The sequence below is a fragment of the Tiliqua scincoides genome, chromosome 5 (genome assembly GCF_035046505.1).
Source record: "Tiliqua scincoides isolate rTilSci1 chromosome 5, rTilSci1.hap2, whole genome shotgun sequence".
Lineage (NCBI taxonomy): Eukaryota > Metazoa > Chordata > Lepidosauria > Squamata > Scincidae > Tiliqua > Tiliqua scincoides.
The window spans coordinates 67,031,939-67,053,897 of NC_089825.1; the positions used below are offsets into that span (position 1 = coordinate 67,031,939).

Genomic DNA, 21,959 nt, shown 5'->3' on the forward strand with positions numbered 1-21,959 from the left:
GGTGACACACTGGCTTCCCGCACCGGGTGACGCGAACCCAAGTGACACCATTGATTGCATACTTCAGGAACTGTTGCCCTAAGCTTATAGTATTGTCATAATGTTGAGGGTATGTCAAAACGTGTCCTTTAATGTCAATTTACACAACCCTCTACTTACACTGCAGTTCTGTGCATGTCTCATCGCATGTAAACTCCATTGAGTTTAATGGGGCCTATTCCCAGGTAGGTGTGTATAGGACTGCAACCTCTGTCTATTTTTTATTTTTTCTTCCTCCTTTACCCTCCTGTGTTCAATGTAGATTTTAAAGTTTCATGAGAGTGGAAGTGGGTCTTGTGGTGTTGTGTCAAGTGAAGAGACTGTCATATCTAGACTTTGGTATAATTTGGTGGTGTTTTGAATGACTGGTGAATACTAGCTGTTGGGTACACTCTGCCTACTTACATGGTGACTGGAGAGAAAGAAGTTAGCTTAGAAGCTGCAGTGTTTGGGCATCAGAAGAACATTGTAATTACAAGAAATTCAGGTGAGCTTTCACAGTTTGGCTTCTCTACCTGCTTATTTACCAAGATCTTGGAATGGTAGGCTTAGCAAAAGTTATCTTACCACATAATTTAGATAAGGTGGGCCCTATCTGTGTGAGATAGTATAAATTGTTTGTCTTAGACCACTGTTTCTCAAACTGTGGGCTGGGACCTACAAGGTGGGTCACAAGCCAATTTCAGCTGGGTCCCCATTCATTTCAATATTCTATTTTTAATATATTAGACTTGATGCTCCCATGGTATGTGACTGCATTTGGCAAAATGTTATAGACCTGTACTTTTAACAGGCTACTCTGTATATGCTTTTAACAATGACAGTAAATGGGACTTACTCCTGGGTAAGTGTGAGTAGGATTGCAGCCTAGGTTTATTAAAAATTTTCCTGCTTGATGATGTTACTTCCAGTCATGATATAACTTCCAATGGGTCCTGACAGATTCTCATTCTAAAAAGTGGGTCCCATTGCTAAAACTTTGAGAACCACTGTCTTAGACACTAAGCTTCTTGCAGTTTTGAGAAGTTTTTCTGAGAGTAGACAAACAACCCCCAGTATGCCAGTGCCCTTTGGATTTCACCAGTGGATGAGGAATTGAGTTGGTGTGCCCCAGAACTTGCCCCACTGGACTTCATCTGCTGTTGTTCAGGAATCCCCAAGGATTGGAACATTGTCATAACCTTTTGTTTGCCCAATTTCTGTCCCATATATATGCTTTACTACTGTGTTTTCTGCATATATGCTCTCTCTTGCTTCTCATTGATATAGAGAAGAAAAGTCTTATTCTTTTGAATATATATGGTGGTATGGCTGTCATTGGCTACCCTCCAAACCTGAGAAAAAGCAGAGCATGGGTATAGGTAGTAAAGGTGACTGAAATCTGCTGGAACTCACTAGCAGAGCATTTTGGAGCTCAAAGAAGAAGTTCTGTGCTTTGGGAGAAACAAGCCATGTCTTGCCTGTTCTCCTGTTCTTTACTTGCACATTTGTAAATAAACATATTCCATAAGAATACTTCAATATTGTTTCTTAACTGACCTTATAAAAGGCCACCCTGACACTTTCTACAGTCTGGGAAACTGGAGAAGGAAAAACAATATTGTATTGCTGACACTAGATATCATATAGGACAAGGTAAACCCTTTAATTAGTTTTAAAATACTGCTCTAGGGAAGAGAAAACATTTCATTTTGTGTGTCAAGCAGAAGGAAAGATCGCTTCATTCACAGAATAAAAAGAACAGGGCATTTTCTCCTGGATTTGGATTGCTGTGAAATGCACTGCTATATAACTTTCATTGTGTGGTCATGTTCCACTGTCACTAAGCAACAAAGAGAGCTTTGCTCATTTGACAGCTTCATTCCTTTTCTGGCGTGCTATTTTATTTAGGGAAGGAAACTGTTTTTTAAAGAGAAAAACCCTAACTTGGCTTTTTGGTGGTGTCTCTGTGCTTTTAGGTGGATGATCTCTGGTTGGAATGAGACTTGCTGGACAGGATTAAATTGGAGTCTATGATATTTGTCATTGGAAACAAAATATAACAATCATGGCTTCTCAGGTTACTGCAAGACAATTTATTCCTCTTAAATACTTAAATCCTCCCACTGATCCACTTCACAAGATGAATCGGAGGCAACATGAAGGTCTGTTAAAGAGAATGTATATGCCTTTTGTGAGAGGACCAGAAGATAAACACTACTTCATCAGTTTTCAAGACAAACACAGTAATGCTTTTCTCAAATGCAATCCTTCCGTTTCTCCTGAAGATAAAAGCTACCCTTTAGTTCCACACCGGAATGATGTGCCAGTAATAAACACTTTCACTGGGCTTTTGAGCCCTGGAGCTGCAGCTGAAGTTAGATATCACAAAACCTCAGAACCATTGAGGCATGGCCAAGATGAGCAACAGCCCCAGGGCATACCTGACCAGAGTGAGAGTGCCCAGATTGCATACATAAGACCCTCGTTGTTAGATCAGCAGAGCCAGAACCGACGATGGAATTCTAGAGCAGTGCCAGACGTTCATTACAGGGCACGAATTGGAGGTAAATTGCATTATCATTTCTGTTGTCACTGTCCGGTATTCTCATGGTTAAGCTAATGGAAGTGTATAAGATGTAGGTTTGGAACAATCCCATATCTTAAACTAGTGCAGATTTCTAAATGAGAAATCAAGACTTTTGAACATATGAAGCTGCCTTAAACTAAATCATACCATTGATTGGTCCATCTAGGTTACTATTGTCTACTATGTGGACTAGCAGCAGCTCTCCAAAATTTCAGGTGCCGGAGCTCTCCTTCCCCTACCTGGAGATGTCAGGGATTGAACCTGAGATGTTCTGTATGCAAAGGCTCTTTAAGGGTCAAATTGTATGTCCTGCAGAGTTCTTTGTAGCTTCTCCCCCCCCCCATTCTGTTTAAGGGCTACAGTCAGGAGCAGGGGAACCTCATTGAGGAAGGGATACTTAACCCTTTCCCACACAGGGAAAAGATACAGATCTCTATATCTTTTCCCCTCAAAGAGAAAAAAAGCAATTTGAAGGAGAGGAATTTTGAGAGGAAAAGTAACTGGTGGGGAGAAGTAAACATTCCCTCACCCCTGGCATCGCTAGGGAGTGCGGGCCGCACCAGGTGACACGCCGGGAGGGGTGGACGCGCTAACTTCATGGCTTTTGGAGCTACCCCATCATGCCATACAACATTGGATGTGGAATGTCCAGTGGAGTGCAATGCAAGAAACTGAATTGAAATAGCTCCTTTCCTTCAAAAGTTATGGCCAAAAAACCGGAAAGAAAAAATGCATGGAGCCTTATAGAAAGTGAAAGTGAGTCGTATCTTGCATTTACTCACAAGTAGGCATATTCGCCATGGTCCATCGGAAAGGGCAGGCTGAGAGGAATCCAATGACACCAGAATGGTCCCGATCCAATGAATGCAGCCCCCAAAAACACAAAAGGGAGAAGGAGGTCCCTCCCTCCCAGCCCTATGGAAAGCTAAGCAGCCTCACGGTTGCATTTACTCATGAGTAGGCAGATGAGCCTTGGCTGGTGGTCAGGCCAGGCAAAGGGGAATGTGAGGACACCAGAATGGTCCCGATCCAATGGAACTGAAGCTCAACATATGTTCCAGAAGGCAGCCCCCCTCCCACTAAAAAGGACAAAAAAAGAGGCTTGAATGGTAAGGGGAAAGTTTTCTATTTTGCACTTGCAAAGCCAGGTGGGTCTTTATATGGATATGCTTGAAATAGAAGAATTTTAAACTGGGCACTGGGGAGGGCTGGAAATCTCACTGATTCTTTTTGGGGGGTTGTTATTGCAGGCAGACTACAGAGTAAGTCCCATTGACCACTATGGGACTTACTTCAGAGTAGACATGCATAGGATTGGGCTCACAGGCTGCAATCCTACCCACACTTTCCTGAGAGTAAGCCCCATTGACCACTATGGGACTTACTTCAGAGTAGATTCACTTGGTGGAACAGGACTGGCTCCCCCTTATTTAATTCTTTTATTTTAATTTAATTATTTATAATTATTTTAATTTGCTTGATGATGTCACTTCTGCCCATGACATCACTTCCAATGGGTCCTGGACAGATTGTCATTCTAAAAAGTGGGTCCTGGTGCTAAAAGTTTGAGAACTGCTGCAATAAGGTGTTAGTAAGTTGACACGGGGTGTGTGTGAGAGACATTCTACAAGTTTTCAAAATCACTAAAATCAGAATTTGGAGGAATAAGACCATCATGTTATATATCAATCAATGTGTAATTTCATGCAGAATGTAGTGAAACAAACCACATTGAAATATCTGTGTTCTAACAAAAGGTACAGCCAAAAAAACAGTGGGGCGGGGCGATGGCACATACCACGCCCACCACCTGGGGCGTTGCCCCGCCCACTGCATGGGGTGATGCACAGGCCTCCAGCACTGGGTGACGCAAATCCTAGTGACACCACTATCCCTCACTAGAATCTTTCTTTCTGCTCCTTCATGTAGCCTCCTGTAACTGCTTCTCATTAAGTAACACTGGGTGAAAGATATGTGAAACTTTGCATAAAAGGTACCTGCATCCAAAAACAGCATTCTTTCCAAGCTACACAGCCCCACAGCTCAAATCCAAGCTCTGTGTAGCTTGGGGACCCAGAAGTCGGTGATGACATATGATATAGCCAAGCATCTGGAGATAGCACCGTGCAGCCCTGGAAGGGCTCCATGTAGAGGCACAAAAAGTAGGAGAGAACCCTGCCCAAAACTACTACTTTCTGAAGATTCAAAGTACAATTAATAAAAATAAGGTTCCAGTAATAATTTCAGGCTAGTCCTGGGTTCTGTCACATTCCTGCATGACCATGAAAATTAACCCAGTCCAGGGATATGCATGCAAAAGTTATTTCTCTGTGGCATCTAATAAGTTAAATGGGAGAGTTTGCAGTTGGCAAAATGTTTGAGGGAGGGGCAAGATCTGGGGTTACCAGACTGAAGGCAAACTGACAACCAAATCCTGAGCTGCCCAGCATGCTGCACTTCCCCAGTGCCAAAATGAGCATGCTGGTCACCCGCCAGCAGTTCCCCAGATAAGAAAAGTAGCCTTGCAATGGGGCTACTCGATTCTGCGGTGACTCTTTAGCCAGTGCAGAATCAAGAAGTTCCATGTCAGGCCACGCAGTCTGACATGGGGCTCTGGATCCAGTAGAGCTGAGCTGCACCGATTCTGCCCCCTCCTACCCTGCTCCCTCCCCCTGCCAGGCCGTCCTTCTACCAGACCCAAAGTGCCTCCTCCCCCGTCCCATCTTACCTCCCCATCAACTGGCACTTTGCACATAGCACTGGAGCAGGCTTGCACTGGGCTAAATCCAGTGCTGGGCCAACAGTAAGGCTCGCAAATGTGCCTTATGGTACGTTTGTGACAGTGCATACCAGTGGTAAGCTGGCACATTGGACTCAGGATCGTCCTGTCATTTTCCATCCCAGTAATATTCCTGAGTGCATCTGTTTCATTTATTTCATATAGGTCAGTGCAGGCATTCACTCCTAAGGGGAAAAGTGAAATACTGCTTATTATGTATCAATGCACACATTCCACCCTTGTGTCCCTGCAATATATAGACATGGTTCCACCCTCCTTTCATCACAATGATGGTCATTTGGCTTATATATACACATGTACACATTTTGAGTATGTGTGCATCTACACACACACACGTCTGTATACAGATATGTAATCTACCTACCCAAACAACTCAGACCAAGTAATTGTACAAAAAAAGTATATGACTTCCTACCTATTCCAAAGGTGCAATAATCTAAAGCAAATGGGAGTCTGGGGCCCAATCCTATGGGTTTGCTAAGCTAGCAGAACACATTCTGGTGGCTCAGCATGCTTTACAGTGGTCACAAAAGGCAACACATCATTCTCTGCAGCTGGGCCTTTGCCACAAGAAGCAAATGGATGCCCCCAGCTCCAGGAAAAGCCTGGAGTAAATCAGTAAATGCCTGGAGGAAAAGCCAGCAGTAAATCAGCAGAGGGAGTGGATGAAACAGGGTGGGGAAGAATAGGGTGGGTACCAGAATGGGGAGGTGGTGTGACAAGACCAGGAAGGGGGCAGTATTGTCAGTAACAGCACTGCCAATATCCTTTCCAGACTTGATCTGCCTTCCCAGATCCACTTAGGCATGCACCAGCAAAATCACCGGGCAAGTCCAAGTAGACCTATTCAAGCAGTGGAAGCTTATCTTGTGGCAAGGGAACAAATGTTCCCTTACCCAGAGGAGACTTTCAGGACTGCCCCCCCCCAAACATTGTGGGTCTGTGGCCGTGTACAGCCCCTCTTCTGGCATCCCAAATGGGGTTGACGGGAAATCCATGAGACCGAGGACTTACTCTGTCTCACAAAGGACAAACAGGAGCATTGACTGGCTTGGCAAAGCCAATTTTTTCGGGTGAGATTTTTAACACTCATCACAGTTCCTGTAACACGGCTCCACGGTTACATCCCTGGGACCCATGTCCTCAGGGCAATCACTCTGGTGCATATAGAGTCCATACAGCATCCACGAGGTTGGGTAAGTAAGAGTCTCCAAGCTGTGTTGCCAAATTCCTCAACTGTCTGGTCAGCTGGAACTGTGGCACCATCACAATGGGCACCCATGGGGTGGTTGCTGAGGCTTCAATGCCACATGTAGGCAGGGGTGTTGCCTCTCTTGTCCCCAGACACTGTCCCCTTTTGGTTCCTCCAGTAGATAAGGTGCCTGCTCCAAGAGTCAGATAAGTGAAAGTTAAGGGACCTGCCCAAGCAGTCCCAGTCTGTCCTCCAGAAGCTCAAGCCCCAGGAGAAGTGTCCTCCCTCTCTGGCTGCTGGGCTCCTTATGAACCCAGCAGCTAGTCCCCCTGGCTCCACCCATTCCAGCCATGTGATCTGCTCCCAGGCCCTCCTCTCAAGGTGATCCTTTGCCTGGGGGCTGGATCCAGGCTGTACTTGTCCCCTATTCCTGAGGAGTCCCTTACTCCTAAAGAGCTCCTAACCCCAAGTGCCCCAGCGTTGCTGGGGCCAGTCCCTTGTGACAAGCATGCAGAATTTGCTTCAGCAGCATGGCTGCATTGCCGGAGGGGGGGGGGTTAGATGATTGGGCTGCCCCTTCATAATTCCCTGTCTCCCTAAATTCTGAGCTTTCCTTAATTTTGAAATTCTTTTCCAATAGATTCCAGTTCTTAGACCCTTTATCTTGCCTACGTAGCTCCTTCACTCCCTAGTGTTTATATGAGAGTTTTCTTGGACAGCCTCAGCATTTCCCTTAGTACATAGCAGTGGCCTCTTGATACACTTCAAATATTCTGTGACTGATAACTTCTTTTATCAGAAAAAAAATGTTATGACCATTTCAGGGCATCATGTCAGCCCAGCCAGTTGTTTCCAAAAGCTTTATTATCACCACTATCTCCATTATAAAATCCCTTGATATGTTACGATAAAGACATGGTCTAGTTAAGCAGGAACAAGGGTTGCAAAACTGCGTAGTACAAAAGGTTCAATACTTTCTTTCAGGATGGACAAGTCCAGTAAAAGTTACCCCTGCTCCACATCAAGTCAAAGAATGTTTCTCACCTCATACATTTGTGTTTAATGTGGACCCAGCTATTAAGGTACTTGTATTTGCTAGTAGTGATTTTACTTACTGCTTAAATCTGAAACATATTTTCAGATAATTATCATTAGAGACCGAGGGCCCAATCCTATCCAACTTTCCAGCACCAGTGCAACCTCAATGTAGCCCCGAGGTAAGTGAACAAATGTTCCCATACCTTAAGCAGGCCTCTATGACTGCCCTCCCATTACAGGAAGCAGTGCATACCCCATTGGCGCAGCAGCACCAGCACTGGAAAATTGGATAGGATTGGGCACTTAATCTTCAAATCTACAGTGATCTTTGAAAGATAAAGACTGTTTTGCCAGTGCAAGTCATGCATTAGATCAAGTATCTAAGGTGAATGCTTTGGACAATAGTTGCTACCCTTTGTAACACTTTCATATGCTTCTGATGGGTTCTCCTCCCATTGAGGCAGATTTATAGCACAATCCTAATCTTACTTAACCCCAATGCAGTGGCCACTGTGCCAGCCTAGGGTATCACAAACATGCTGTAAATCACATTTGTGGCACCCGGTGAGTAGGCTGTGCCAACAGGAAGGCCTATGCCATCCTGTTGGCACCGAATGCTGATAGAGCATCCAATAGAGCAGGTAACCTCCTGCTGGGTGGCACAGGGGTTGGGGGGTGGTGTAAGGGAGTAGGGGAGGGTGAACAGGGGGCAGTTCAGACCTGGGAGGGGGGCAGGATTGGTGGCACTGGCTTATGCCAAATTCTGTTCCTCTTCTCGGGCCTGAAAGCCTTACATGGGACTTCTTGGACTTACACCCCCAATTTTGCTAGCGCAGATCCAAGTAGCCCTATTGAGCAGGCCAGGGTTTTACTCAGAGTAAGCAGACAAATTTCCCCTTATTCCGAGGAGGCCTCCAGCCTGCTTAATCCCAGCACTGGATATGGTGTGCATCAGGTAGCTCCGCTATACCAGCACTGGTTACAACTGGGCTATAACAATAGGACAAGCACCAGTCCTTTTCCCAAATAAAAGCGACCTTGAAAGCACTGTTTGTTTTAGTGTCATATGGAAAATACCACATAACAGATCTGTTTAGCTTGCTATAAAATGTCATCTTACATTACATCTTATGTAACCTAATGATACATATGGATTTTTGCCTTTATAGAGTTGGAGCACAGGTTGTCAAACTGGGGCACTCTGACGCCCCAGCCTGAGGACCTCTGCCTTAGCCCCTTTAGGGGGCAAGGGGAATGTAGCAACACAATCCCCAGCATCGCGCCACTGCCAGGGGCTTTGATTTACTTACAAGAAGGAGCAGCAGTCTCCTGGGGGTGTGGGGAGCCCTACAGAAGCCTCTGGAGAATTGAAAAATAACAATCTCCCAAGCCTTGGAGAACTGAAAAATAATGATTGCAACCCACTTCTGGTTCCACAATTGCAAACCAGAAGTAATCATGATAATAATAATAATAATAATATACAGTATTTATATACCGCCTTTCTTGGTCTTTATTCAAGACTTTATTCAAGGCGGTTTACACAGGCAGGCTTATTAAATCCACGCAGGGATTTTTACAAATTGAAAGAAGGTTCTCTCTTTCAAGAACCACCACATTCAAGATGTTACACTCCGATCTGGTTTTAACATTCTGGCCTCCATCCTCCCACGCTCCGAGCAGATGGAACAGCTCAGCTGCAGCTTGCCGGCTGCTTCAAGGTCGCACGGTGCCAGTGGCCTCGAACTGGCGACCTTGTGGATGTTAATCTTCATAACTTCTAATGATAGTTATTGTGACATTCTCCAAGGCTTGGGGAGTCCTGCAGAGGCTTCTGTGGGGCACCCCCTGCTGCTCCTTCCTGAAAGTAAACCAAAGTCCCTAGTACCCCTGGCAGAGGCGTGATCCTGGGGATCGTGTCACTGCATTCCCCCCTCCCACACAAGGACGTGCTGTGGCTCCCAAACTCCAGGAGAGTTTGGGAACCACAGAGTTGAGTATTGAAAATGCAAGCAATAATTATTGGTAGGTATGTAGAGAGGAAGGAAGGTCTCCAGTGTTTCTAGGCCTGCAGATCATTATTCAGATGTGTTCTTTGAAGGTTTGCATATATAAAATTTCAAGATACACTAAAATCTAAACACATCAGGGTGAATCCTCACATGACACTACATGTATTTGCAAGACCAATCATATCCCTGTTCTAAGATGTGAAATAGCACTGAATTAACTCAGTTGAATTAAATAGCACTGGATTACAGCAGTGGCACTTATAGCCATATAGAGTTACCATCTTTTTCTAGCCTTTCTCCTGCATGTTTTACAGCAGCCTGACACAAACAGACATTTTCCAAGTGAAGCATTTTCTATCATAGAAGTAAGTGTTGGGAAAGCTTCACCTTCATTTAAGGGTGCAAGACTAATCTTAACAACACAGGAGCAGGGCAAGGAAGTAAAGATAGCAAAGGTATACATGTGTGTTTGAGACGTTACAATTTGGAAAATAACTCAGCTGAAGTACCAACAGCTGCATCATCATTGTATGCTGTTCCTTTATCTTCTTATGAAGTCAAGTGATCCTTCTGAAGCCAGCAGAGATGAGAAAGCTCGGAAATATATGTACACCTCAACGACACAAAGGTAAACTTCTGTTTCTAGTAAAGAGATATTTTTTAAACTCAGTTTCTATCTCCCACTGTCCCTCCTGTTGATGCTCACACCCCCTGGCAGCAGTGGACATAGTGCAGTGATCTTTTATTCTCCTATCTCATTTCAAGCGAATATGCCACATAACAATGATTAATACATGCAAGAAATGCATTGTTTCTGTCAAGTTTCTGTGCAGAAACGTTAAGTAGAACCATAATTAAATAAACAGTTATTGTTAAAAGCCAAGGTCAATTAAAAACAAATACTACCTTTACATTTTACCTAGATGTGGTCCAGATCCCCCACTTAAAAAAAAAAGTTAAGAGCAAAGGGCTTGAATCATACCTTGCCTCTCCACAGAACAAATGGGAGATGGCAGGGAAGAGTTATGGCTGAAAATAGTGCAAGAGGAAAAGGTTTAATCCCACGTTCTGCAATGATACCGCAGATCCAATTTGGAGGGCACTCACAGCTGCTATTAAATTAAAACAAAACAAACAAAAATGAAACAAAACTACTGGAGATCCATAATCAGGCTCACATTTACTTTAGTCCTTAAACTATCTGTTTACCAAACATCCACTTCCTAGCAAGTCTGGGAGTAGCTTAACTACTTGAAGAGGGCATTTCTGTTTAGGAGGAGAAATATAATAATGTCAGGTTTTTTTAGGTGTTTCTCATAATTGAGATTACAAGTGTACCAAATTTCATAGTATTTCATGTCATACCTGAAATGCTATGTGAGGATCCCACATCAGTAGTTTCTAGGATGTGATTAACTTTGTAATATATTATCATTCATAAAAGAAACCGAAAAACTCAGGTGCTTCAGAGTTTTCAGCATAGCATAGTTACTACAGAGTAACTAGACTGGATATTTTAGTCAGATTTTGCACTTCTCAATATATCCAGGTATCCTTTCCTGCTGAAAGAAGGTTTTTTCCCTGCTGCTTAATCTCTTTCCCTGTACATATAGAAATGACTCACAGCCCAATCCTGAGCTGTCCGGGGCGCGCGGCTGCAGCGGCGCCAAGAATGGCTCCTGCTGCATCCTGCGTACCTCGGCCTTCTGCGGGTGGCGCCTTGGGAGAAGGGGACTTTTGTCCCCTTCTCCCGGGTAAGGGAAGCAGCCCCGCAATGGGGCCACTCACTGTACAGGTAAAGCTGCTCGTGTAGCCCGAACACCTTGAATCAGGTGGAGCAGAGCTTCACTGGACCCACCTCCTTCCTTCCCCCGGCACGCCTCCCTCCTGCCCTTTCTCTGCCTCCCGCCTTCCCAGCACGCCTCCTCCCCATCCTATCTCCACCCTCCGTCTGCCTCCCTCTCCCCGGAATGCCTTCTCCCTGCCCCCGTCCCGCCTACCGTGCCGAGACCACTGAGCAGCGGAGGACAGGTGCCTGCCCGGTGTGAGCCCAGCGCCAGCCAGCACTGGGCTAGCACAGGTGCCCGCCCGGCGGTAAGCCTCATAGACATGCCTTACAGCATGTTTGCGACAGTATGCTCCGGCATATAGCCGGAGCGCCAAACTCAGGATTGGGCTCTCAGCCTCTTTTTTGTTATATGTACAGTAGAATATCACAGCTGCTTTGTTCCAGCATTAGAGAATTTTGCCCATCTTTGCAAAAAAGTGTATGTAATTTGGCTGCTGTAGATACTATCTTGTAAGGCAACTATAATAACCATTTTTAAATAATAGAATAATCACTGTTGCTTCATTTTATTTCTAATAATGCTGTAGAGCTTATGAAGAAATTCCCTGGGATAGAATGTTACCACCCAAAGCCCAGCCTCCAGATTCAACACTAGAACGAAAGGCTGATGAAGTGACTCAGAGTAATACATTAAAACAATATGAACCTGTTCCAGAAATAAGCCAAGTCAGTGAACATTATTGTACTGTGTTTATGGTTTTTTGTAACAAAACAGGGGCATAGCTCACACACTGCATGTAGGAGGTCTCAGGCTTAATTTCCTGAAACTCTAGTTAAAAGGTTGTAAGAAGACTGCAAAGGACTCCTGTCTCAGATCTTGGAAGGCTGCTGCCAGTTGAACTAGGTAACACAATATGGATCCAATCAGTCAGACAACTTTATACTGCTACACTAGTTAGAAGTCCTATCCAATGATAAGTCTGTCTCCCAGAACAATGCCCTTTCAGTTCTTGCCTTCATCCTTATCATCTCCCTTCTCCTTTACCATCCTCCTTTATCTTCTTCCTTATCATCCTCCTTCTCCCTATCATGATCAGTGCTTCCAGTAAAGAACTTCATTGGCATGGATGATGTTAAAATAAGTGTCACTACCTCAGCACTCACTCTCTTTGCAGGATTTTAGAACTAAAAGGATTTATAGAAGATTTTTGAATGAACCTTATAGGATCTCGGTAACCAGTGATTTGATATCCACTGGTTTGACTTACACTGATACTGAGGTCCACCTTTAAATGCCTTGTAACAAGGAACCAAAAGCACCAATATCCAATTTCCTACCTTTGTGCTGTTAAATACATGTAATTTTTATCAGCAAATCTAGCTCAATGCAGGTCCCTAGAACCTGCGTGGAGCCAGACTTGGCCCCACCTGAGCCTGAGCCCTCCTGAGCCTCCATGGGCCTCAGAACAGCTGCAGATGCAACCGGAGGAAGGCTCCGGTCATGTTCGGAGCTTGGTTGGACACCAAATTTCGTGTGACTTCGTTTCACGTGAAATTCAGTATTCGCAAGAGTTCCAGGAATGGAACCCTCATGAATAATGAGGATCTACCTGTCATTATAATTTCATTCCATTAGATTCCATTATTCACCCCATCTAGTGGTTGAATGCAGTATAGCATAAATACCAATGCATTCTGGAATGGCAATAGAGGAGCAAGAAACCTGGAAGTGGGTCTTCAAAGCTATTTTTCCACTGATTTAATATCCACTGATTTTTTTTAACCACTGGGAGTTGTAGAATAGAACCCTAGTGGATAACGAGGCACAACCTGTATTTACTCTTGCATTATGTGAACAACCAAGCCAAACAATCACAAGCATATACGATAGGGTTGTTTTAAACCTCTTATTGTTCTGGCTTGTCTAGGGCTGCAAAAATGAACTACAGTTTGCAAAGCACTTTTGTATACTGAAAAAATACGATAATGGCTGTAACTGTGGTTACTGTTAACCTCACACACTGCTGGTAATCCCAAAAGCATTCTGTTCATCATCCTAGGTTGTTGGAGGCCTCTGGGACAGATTTCAAAAAAGATCCTTCACAGCACCACTCAAGCCAATTACTTTGTGAGTTTCTTCTTTTTTATGATTTCTGATTATTTGTAAACTTGAAAAAACACAGATTTTATTTTTTAATTTCACATAATGAGACTTTTAAAATAAGATAAGGCAAGAATTTAGCAGTAAGCATAAGCTTAATTTTGCAGAGTTCACTCTGCAACGTGCAATAAAGCACATTTGTGACTACTTGGGAGTAGGATAAGCCAGCACATGGATGAGTGCTGGCCTCGCAGAGCAAACCCTGCAGCAAAGGCAGGAGGTTTGTGCCAGCCCAGGCAGACTGGCATGGGGGTGGGAGAGGGCCAGGTAGGAAGGAACGGAGGCAGGGAGGGGGCATTTCGGGGCAGAGGCCAGATTGGGCCCGAGAGGGGGTGGCACCAGCCACAGTGATGTAGGTCCTGTCCCTGGCTGAAGCAGCATTACTTGGGCTGCTCTGCTTTGCACTCGCGAAATCACAGTCACAGATCTGAGTATTCCCATAGGGCTTCCTGGGACCTTTCTCAGGATAAGGGGAAGAAAATTCCCTTCCTCTCTTGTGCCCCAGTCTGCACCAAACCTGCACTGGATACAGCACAGGCCAGTTGGACTGCCTATTCCAGCACAGGTTAGGATTGCTCCGTCAGTGCCTGAGTCATCAGAGTTCAATATTGTCCCATTTATACTCACTGATTTCAGTCATAACCTGCTAGCACAGCAAGTGTGCTTGGTGGGTACAATGAGAAGGTGACTACAAGTGATTTGATCCCATGCCCCTCCTGACTGATGAAAACCAGTCATGATCAACTAGGTCCTTTGTTGGTTGGATTTCTTAATGCTTCACTCAGGAAAGTCAGAGTGCTAGATAAGATCACAGCTGTGGTCACAGAGGCCCAACCCTTGGTCCAAGTAGTTTACTACCTAGTCTCCAACCCACTTTTCTTGTTAAAAATTGGTGAGTGAATGACTGGTCACATTCTAGCTGCAGTCATACCTGGAAAAACTGAATTCCTTCTCAGTCATAAGGCTAGCTTTTTACAATCAATGGAGGAAGACAGCCGTTTCTGTAGTGAGGAGAAACTCCCACAGAATATGAGAATAATCCAAATGGTATAGACTAGTGTTTCCCAAACTGTGGGTTGCGACCCATTGATGTGACATGATCCAGTGCTCCCTGCCACATTGCAAAGCCTTACTGGGAATCTCTGGAGGCCACTTCTGGGTAGCATCAGGCTTGTGACTTTGTTATGTGCCTCGGAATACCGCAAGGAAGCAACTTCTGGTTTGTATTCTCAACTTATTTCCAGGTTGCTTTTGCTGGCATTCTGGGGCCCACAGAGGCTAATGGAGTGGGTCACAGGCCCAGTGCAACCCGGAAGTGGCCTCCAGAGGCTCCAAATAAGGATTTACAGCATGACAGGGAGCATCAGGTTACGGCCCACCACAGAAGATGAGGTGGGTTGCTGTGCAAAAATTTTTGGGAAAGTCCCAACACAGTTCAAGCAAAAGCTATTCAGGGAATAACTGACCAAAGAACAAACTTTATTCTTAAAGTATATGGATTCTAGTATGCGTACTCTTACTAAAGAAGAAAGGTCAGATTCGATGTACAGGTTGAGTCTTCCATTCCAGGAACCTCTGTGGATGCCAATTTTTGTGTTAAACAAAGGGTGCAATCCTAACCTTGAGTTAGTTGAGCAAGCCTGGGAGGGTTGAAAACATGCCATAAAGCACGTTTGCGCCTCCTCGAGGGGAAGCCAGGTCAGCGCTCTGAGAAGCACCAGCCTGCAGAGGCAGACAGACGGCTCTGCGCCAGCTTCTCCTCAGCCTCTTGTGTCGGCCCGCCTGCGCTGACACAAGCGGAAAAGGTAGGTGTGGGGAGGTGGGGAGGAGGGGGGAGGGAGGCATTCCTGGGCAGGGGGAGGGAGGGCAATAGGCAGCCCTGGGGGCGGGCAGGTGAGGAGAGGGAGGCGGGGCTGGAGCCACTCCGCTCTCCTTGGACTTGCACCACCTCAGAAGGTGGCGCAAGTTCAAGGAGACCCATTGGGGCCAGCAGCCCTTACCCAGGGGTAAGGGGAAGAGTTTCCCCTTGCCTCTGGCTAAACCACTTCTGACCACAATCCTGCACTGGATACAGTGCAAGCCTCCTGGCTTGCCTGTTCCAGCACAAGTTAGGATTGCACCCAAAAACAATTAAAAAACCCTTTAGGCAGCAGTTTAAAAACAGCTTACCATGGTAATGGGGCAGGTAAGCAATCAATCAATCAATCTCCCTTTTTTCCTCTGGGACTTAGAACAGCTTCCTTTCAGCTGAGAAGCAGACCCCGCCCTTCCCCTGGAGCAGCAAAATAATGCAAAGCGAAAATTGGTTCTTGATTGCTTTGCATTCCTTCAACTGCAAGTGCTCCAGGGGTAAGGGAGGGGTCTGCCTTCCAGCAGAAACTAAGCTGATCTAAGCCCTGGAGAGAGGGAGAGAGATTGATTGTGTGCCTGCCCCATTACCATGGTAAGCAGGCAGTTTTTAAACTGCTGCCTAAAGGTTTTTTAATTGCTTTTGGAATTTTAAGACATTAACCACTTCCTAAAGGCATGTTTATCTTTGAATGTAAATGGTCAACCTCACTCGCCCTGAAATAAAACCATGGTGAAAAATCCGCTGATAATTAGGTTATACTTTTACAGGCAAATACATGCTTTTGACCTTTTCTTTATTTGTTTTTTGTTTTTTTTTTAGAAATAGGGATGAGGGCATGTCAAATAGCAATGGGTAGGAGGGTTTAGCACAGCAATTCCCAATCTGTGTATCACAACACCCCGGGGCCATCGCAAGACACTTGCTGGGGTGTTGCAAATTGCCCACTACCCAGCAGTGAGACCGTGGCACAAGCTCCAGACAGTTGAAGGGGCTCAGCATGGTGGGCAGAGCTGCAGCACACAGAACACACACACACACACACACACACACACACACACATGCTATTTGTAATTTTGTTCTGTTCTGTGACTTTCAGTAGAAAAATGCTTTTCTTGGTACTATAAAGAGCACACTGAGGGGGCACAATATCAGGCTGGAAATTGCAGTGGGGATTAAAAGCTAAAGTCATGGTCTTAGATGTGATTTTGAATTGTTTCGCTCTGCCCCTTCTGTGCAGATTGTAAAAGAAGGTACAGAAACAAGGTTAACACACACATTTAGTACCAAGTCCACAGCTGAAGGGCCTCATAGGACTTCCCAGACATGACTGGAAGTGCCTTCATTCCAGCTGGGAGGTGTTCTGAGGTGTGGGGAGGCCTTTCACAGTCTCTCCATGCCTCAGAAGGCCTCCTTGATGTAACTGGAAGGCACTTCCAGTTTGCCAGCATGACCCCCCCCCCAATAGATTTCATTATCCGCTGAATTTGGTATCCATGTGGGAGCCTGGAAAAGATCTCCCAAGGATACCAATGGCCCACTGTAATACAGTAACTAGGAGCCATGGAAGAGAGAAAAATACAGGGCTCTGTTATCTGCTCCATTGTCACTGTTTGAACATTGTCACTGTTGCTACCATGGTGAAATAGTTGAAATTCATTCAGCTCATACACACAACCACCTATGTGAATGAGTGCTTGCAACAAACTTTATGGGTGTAGCTCCGTGTATTAAATGATGTGAAATGCCTCTCAACAGTGATTGAAACTACCAAAACTGCACTGCAGTCACATTATACAAGGCTTATCACAGTGTGCCCACCCAGATGTGGCTGATGGGCAGCCCAATCCTGAGCATCCCATTGTGCTGGGACTGCCGCAGTGCCGAAACGTCTGCCACAGCATCCTACGCAGAACAGGGCAGCCATCGGCGGCTCCTCAGGGGAAGGGAACTTTTGCACCCTTCCCCAGGATAAGGCAAGCAGCCCTACAAGGGGGTACTTGATTTTGCGGCAGCCACCGGCCCAACACAGAGGAGCTGGATGTGGAGGAGCAGAGCTCCTCCGGTCCCACCTCTCTCCTGTGCCACTACCTCCACCCGGCATGCTTCCTCCCCACCCTCTCCCCATGCTCCCCCCACCCTGGAACACCTCCTCCCTGCCTCCCCCCACACCCCCACCTATGTCTCCACTGCCCCATGGTTCAGATGACCACGGAGTGGCGGAGCAGCAGTGGTCCACTGGCGCTAGTCCAGTGTCGGCAGGCGCTGAACTAGCACTGGTGCTGGATCTGCACTGAGGGCTGCAGATTTGCAGCACATTTGCAACACTCACTGCTGGTGATGGACCAGCACTAAGAGCTCAGGATTGGGCTCTCAGGCATTCATCAGAACTGGGGGTGCCAGATGTGTGGGAACCTGCATTGATTCCTTGTGATGGGAACATTTCATGGAGCTCAGTGAAATGGGTCTTAGTGAGTGGGATCTGTGCATTCCTACTTTTCATGTTAGAAGGATGAACCAACCCACTTCTGGTGACCATCTGAATCCACTCTATTATACCACAATCACTGTTCCTTCCTTTTCGACTCTCTAGATTAGAAAATGCCTGTGTATTTCTAGGCTTTTCCCTGCTAAGATGGAATTTTTGAAACAGATCAAGGCTGAGATTTTCAGGATGGCTTGTCGAATTCAGCATCAATAAGTGGATGCATAGAACACACACAAGGCTAGATAAAAGTTATTTGCATATATATTCTTTCATATATATTCTTTCATATATCCTTGCATATAATATTCTTTCATGCAGTAATTAACCCTTGATATTGACTAGGGTACTCAGGATAGATTTTGAGAAATTATTGCTTATAAAAACAAAAGCAAAGAACACATTGTTAACTATTGGAGCTGTTACCTTTGTGCCTTGCTTATGTGCATTCCAGAGTCCTGTGAAGCTGACCATTGTTGGAAACATGTTGCTGGACTAGATGCTCTTAAGCTTTGTGGCATTTTATGGTCTGCTACATTCTTAGCAGAGTTCTTACATATTCCCACCACCATCATACAGCTAAAAGAATCTTTTGCTACTTCCCCCATTTGTGGAATAAGAATTTGCATACCATACCAGGTAACACTTCTGTATCTGCCAGAAATATTCACTGATTTAATGTGTGCTTCATTGTTAACAGTGTCAGCCCATATTCTCGAACTCAGCATATTCCCCTCTACACGTAAGTAAAAACTTTTATATAATTATGTATATCTCTTATCTTAAGCAGGGATTATCCTCTCTTCCCCCCCCCAGCATCAGAGTAGATCAGGGGTGCCCAAACCCCGGCCCTGGGGCCACTTGTGGCCCTCAAGGGGGCCTCTCAATGTGGCCCTCAGGGAGCCCCCAGTCTCCAATGAGCTTCTGGCCCTCTGGAGATTTGTTGGAGCCCACACTGGCCCAACACAACTGCTTTCAGCATGAGAGTGACTGTTTGACCTCTCGTGTGAGAGGTGGGATGAGGGCTCCCTCCATTGCTTACTGTTTCACGTCTATGGTGCAGTAGCGGCAGCAAAGAAAAGGCTAGCCTTGCTTTCTGCAAGGCCTTTTATAGGTCTTGAGCTATTGCAAGACCATTCATTCATCCATATAAGTTCATCTTTAATATATTCATTTATGTAAACTTATGTAAATTTATTCAAATTTTAAATGTAAATTAAGTCCTTCCCCCCCCAGCCCCCCGACACAGTGTCAGAGAGCTGATGTGGCCCTCCTGCCAAAAACTTTGGACACCCCTGGAGTAGATGACCTGTAGCCCAGTCCATAGGAGCAAAGGAACACATGTGCCTGATCTGAATCACTGTGGCATCAAAGAATCAGAAGAGATTACAAATGAATGAAGGAGATGTGATATTTCAAACAGGAATGTGGTGGATCTAGTGGTCAAGCTAGACATGTACGCAAGAAGAGTAGGTGGGTGTGTGAAATGGCCCAAAACCATAGCAGACCCTTGCTGTAGGTAACATAAAAAAAAACCTTCAATTAAAAACCAATTGGATCCTTTTAGACTATAAACAGTACACAGATGGGTACAATCAAGATATTAATTGTGATGGGCACTAAGTGCTAAATCCCCTCCCCATCCCAACTCACTACAGTTTCAGGACATTCCACACACCACCCTTGGGCTGTTGGTAACCATTCACCCAAAACATCAACTATCAAAACCATGCATTTGCTTGTGCTAAGCAGAGAAATACTGAGGAGGTAATTCTGTAACACTTTACAGTCTGAATTGCAGTTATGCTTAGACTTAAGGGCCAAATTACACACCACACTAATTGCATAATTCAACCTGTGTGAAATAACAGTTATGTGTGGGGGGGGGGGCAATCCAGATTGGCATAAGGTTTCTGTCATTTGCCCTCCCTGTGATCCTGATCCTGATTCTCCTCTGCTCCTTGCAGTTGACAGGTGTATGCTAGTTATACTTGTCCCAAAATGTTGAGTAAATGGGTAAATAACGAGGTAGGTTAAGCATATGTGAGAGTTAAGATGACACCCTGAAGTATTTTCCCTTCCTGCAGCAAGCTTATTAACACTTTGCTTTTTAAATTAGAAAGGTTTAAAGACAAAGTCAGTGAAAAAATACACAGATTAAGAATATTTATATACCACTTTTCAACAAAAAAGTTCGCAAAGCAGTTTACAGAGAAAATCAAATAGCTAAATGGTTCTTAGATTAGGAAAGGTATGAACAGGTCCAAGAGGATACTAGTGTGGTTAATGAGCAGTTTCAAGGAAGCCAAAAGAGGCAAGAAGGCTTCCTCTGAAAGGTAAAAATCTTACTCAACTGAAGAGGACAAAAAGAAGCAGAAACTCTTCTGAAAGAAATGTAAGTTGACAGTAAGGCAAGCGAAAATAATAGTAAGACTAATGGAAAAACCATTTTTGCTGCGAATGTAGGCACACTTCCAGGGAAGTAAGCCCCGCCATTGAACATAGTTGCTGAGCCACAGATGGTACAGGTCTGTTTTAAACTGATACACTTTCCTAGAGCTGAATATAAAAGATGGTGGATGAAACAGAGATTCTAACTGTTTCTCACATTATTTTCCAGTTTTCACAAGTCTGTCCACTTCAGATATGCATATGGTTAAATGTTGTCATCCAAGTACTGATTAACCTCCTGTTCATCTTGGGATATGATTGCAGACAGGACAATTCATCTGTGTATATTCTTCTGGACCTATTTAATAAATAACGAAAAACTTAGAACAAGGAGCTTGCTTCAGTGACCTCAGCCAGCTGTTTTATAAATTATATATACAGTAAGCCTTTTACTTTCTTTCCATTTCTCATCCAAACAGAGGCCGAGTTGGTGCAGAGAATGTTGATGACATAGACAATCCCTATGTAGACTTAATTACTCATGGCAAAGTTCAAACCACAAAGCCACACTATGTTCAGTCTTCCTAGTAAGTAAAACTTAGTTTTCTTGATTATATCATACCTGCAAATTGAGTTTTGACTAAAGATAGCCTGGCAATCTCCTTGTCCTGCTTCCAAGTGGGACCTGAAGTTGTTAGAATCAAAGCATATGAAGTTAGACCACTGTGACCTGAGTTCAAATCTTCATTCAGCTATCCAGCCCCATGCCAGTATCCGCCCACCCCATCCCTGTCACTACCCACTCTCTGCCCCCATTATGACCTCCCAGTTCTGTTCACTGTAACCAAATATACTTATTAGAAAGAGTAGAAAAAGTTACCATGAAGCCTGGTACTAGTAAAAGCTATTTTAGCACAACTGCTAAGAACCTGAGCAGGACCAGGTTACAATCTCCTGATGCCTAAATGAGTACTCCAGATGACTCCCCCTTTACCTGGTGCTGCTCTAGTCGAGTGGTCTTCGATCCTTTTCATTCCCTTAAATTGCCACGACCCCATAACTAAGGCTTCGTGATCCCATTGGGGTCTTGACCCCAATGCTGGAGAACACTGCCCTAGGACAAATGAGTTGGCACAGTGCAGCCAAGCTTTGACATGCCTGATACTCTGATATCTATAGGATGTTGGCATTTAATTGTGCACTTTAGTTCCACTTATTTCAGTGGGACTAAGAGCCATGCTACACAGATAGCAAAATTACATAACTCATTAAAGTTATTACTAAAGAATGCAATCTGAGATGGTATTGTCCAGCAAGTGTATGCAAGATGTTATTCACCTGACTTGTGTAGCTCAGCTTTTAAGTGTGATTAACATTTGCTGAATTGAACTCACTATCCCTCAGCTTCAGGTTCTATAAATAGAACACAATTATTGTGAAACTAGAAAGACTGAAGACAATAAAGCTTTTTGTGTGAATGGTTCATAATAATTAGTCCTGTACTCTAATCACATTGAAGGAGAAGGAGCAATTTTAATTTTGTGCCACAAGAACATCCATTGAAGTGGACAGAGAAATTTCATCATTATTTGTCTATTTGGGTACATCCATGTTTCCCATACTTCAGATCCCTT

General features: G+C 44.6%; 1 protein-coding gene across 1 annotated transcript in view; it reads left to right on the top strand.

Annotated features, from left to right (window-relative positions):
• Positions 1-2,086: 2,086 nt before the first annotated feature.
• Positions 2,087-21,959, top strand: part of SPMIP7 (sperm microtubule inner protein 7) — a 33,664-nt gene continuing 13,791 nt past the window's right edge. Inside the window, exons 1-7 of the mRNA XM_066631320.1 lie at positions 2,087-2,585; positions 7,585-7,682; positions 10,208-10,278; positions 12,027-12,165; positions 13,500-13,567; positions 18,635-18,676; positions 20,805-20,912. Of these exons, the coding sequence (XP_066487417.1) occupies positions 2,087-2,585; positions 7,585-7,682; positions 10,208-10,278; positions 12,027-12,165; positions 13,500-13,567; positions 18,635-18,676; positions 20,805-20,912 (1,025 nt within the window). The remainder of the gene's footprint in view (positions 2,586-7,584; positions 7,683-10,207; positions 10,279-12,026; positions 12,166-13,499; positions 13,568-18,634; positions 18,677-20,804; positions 20,913-21,959) is intronic.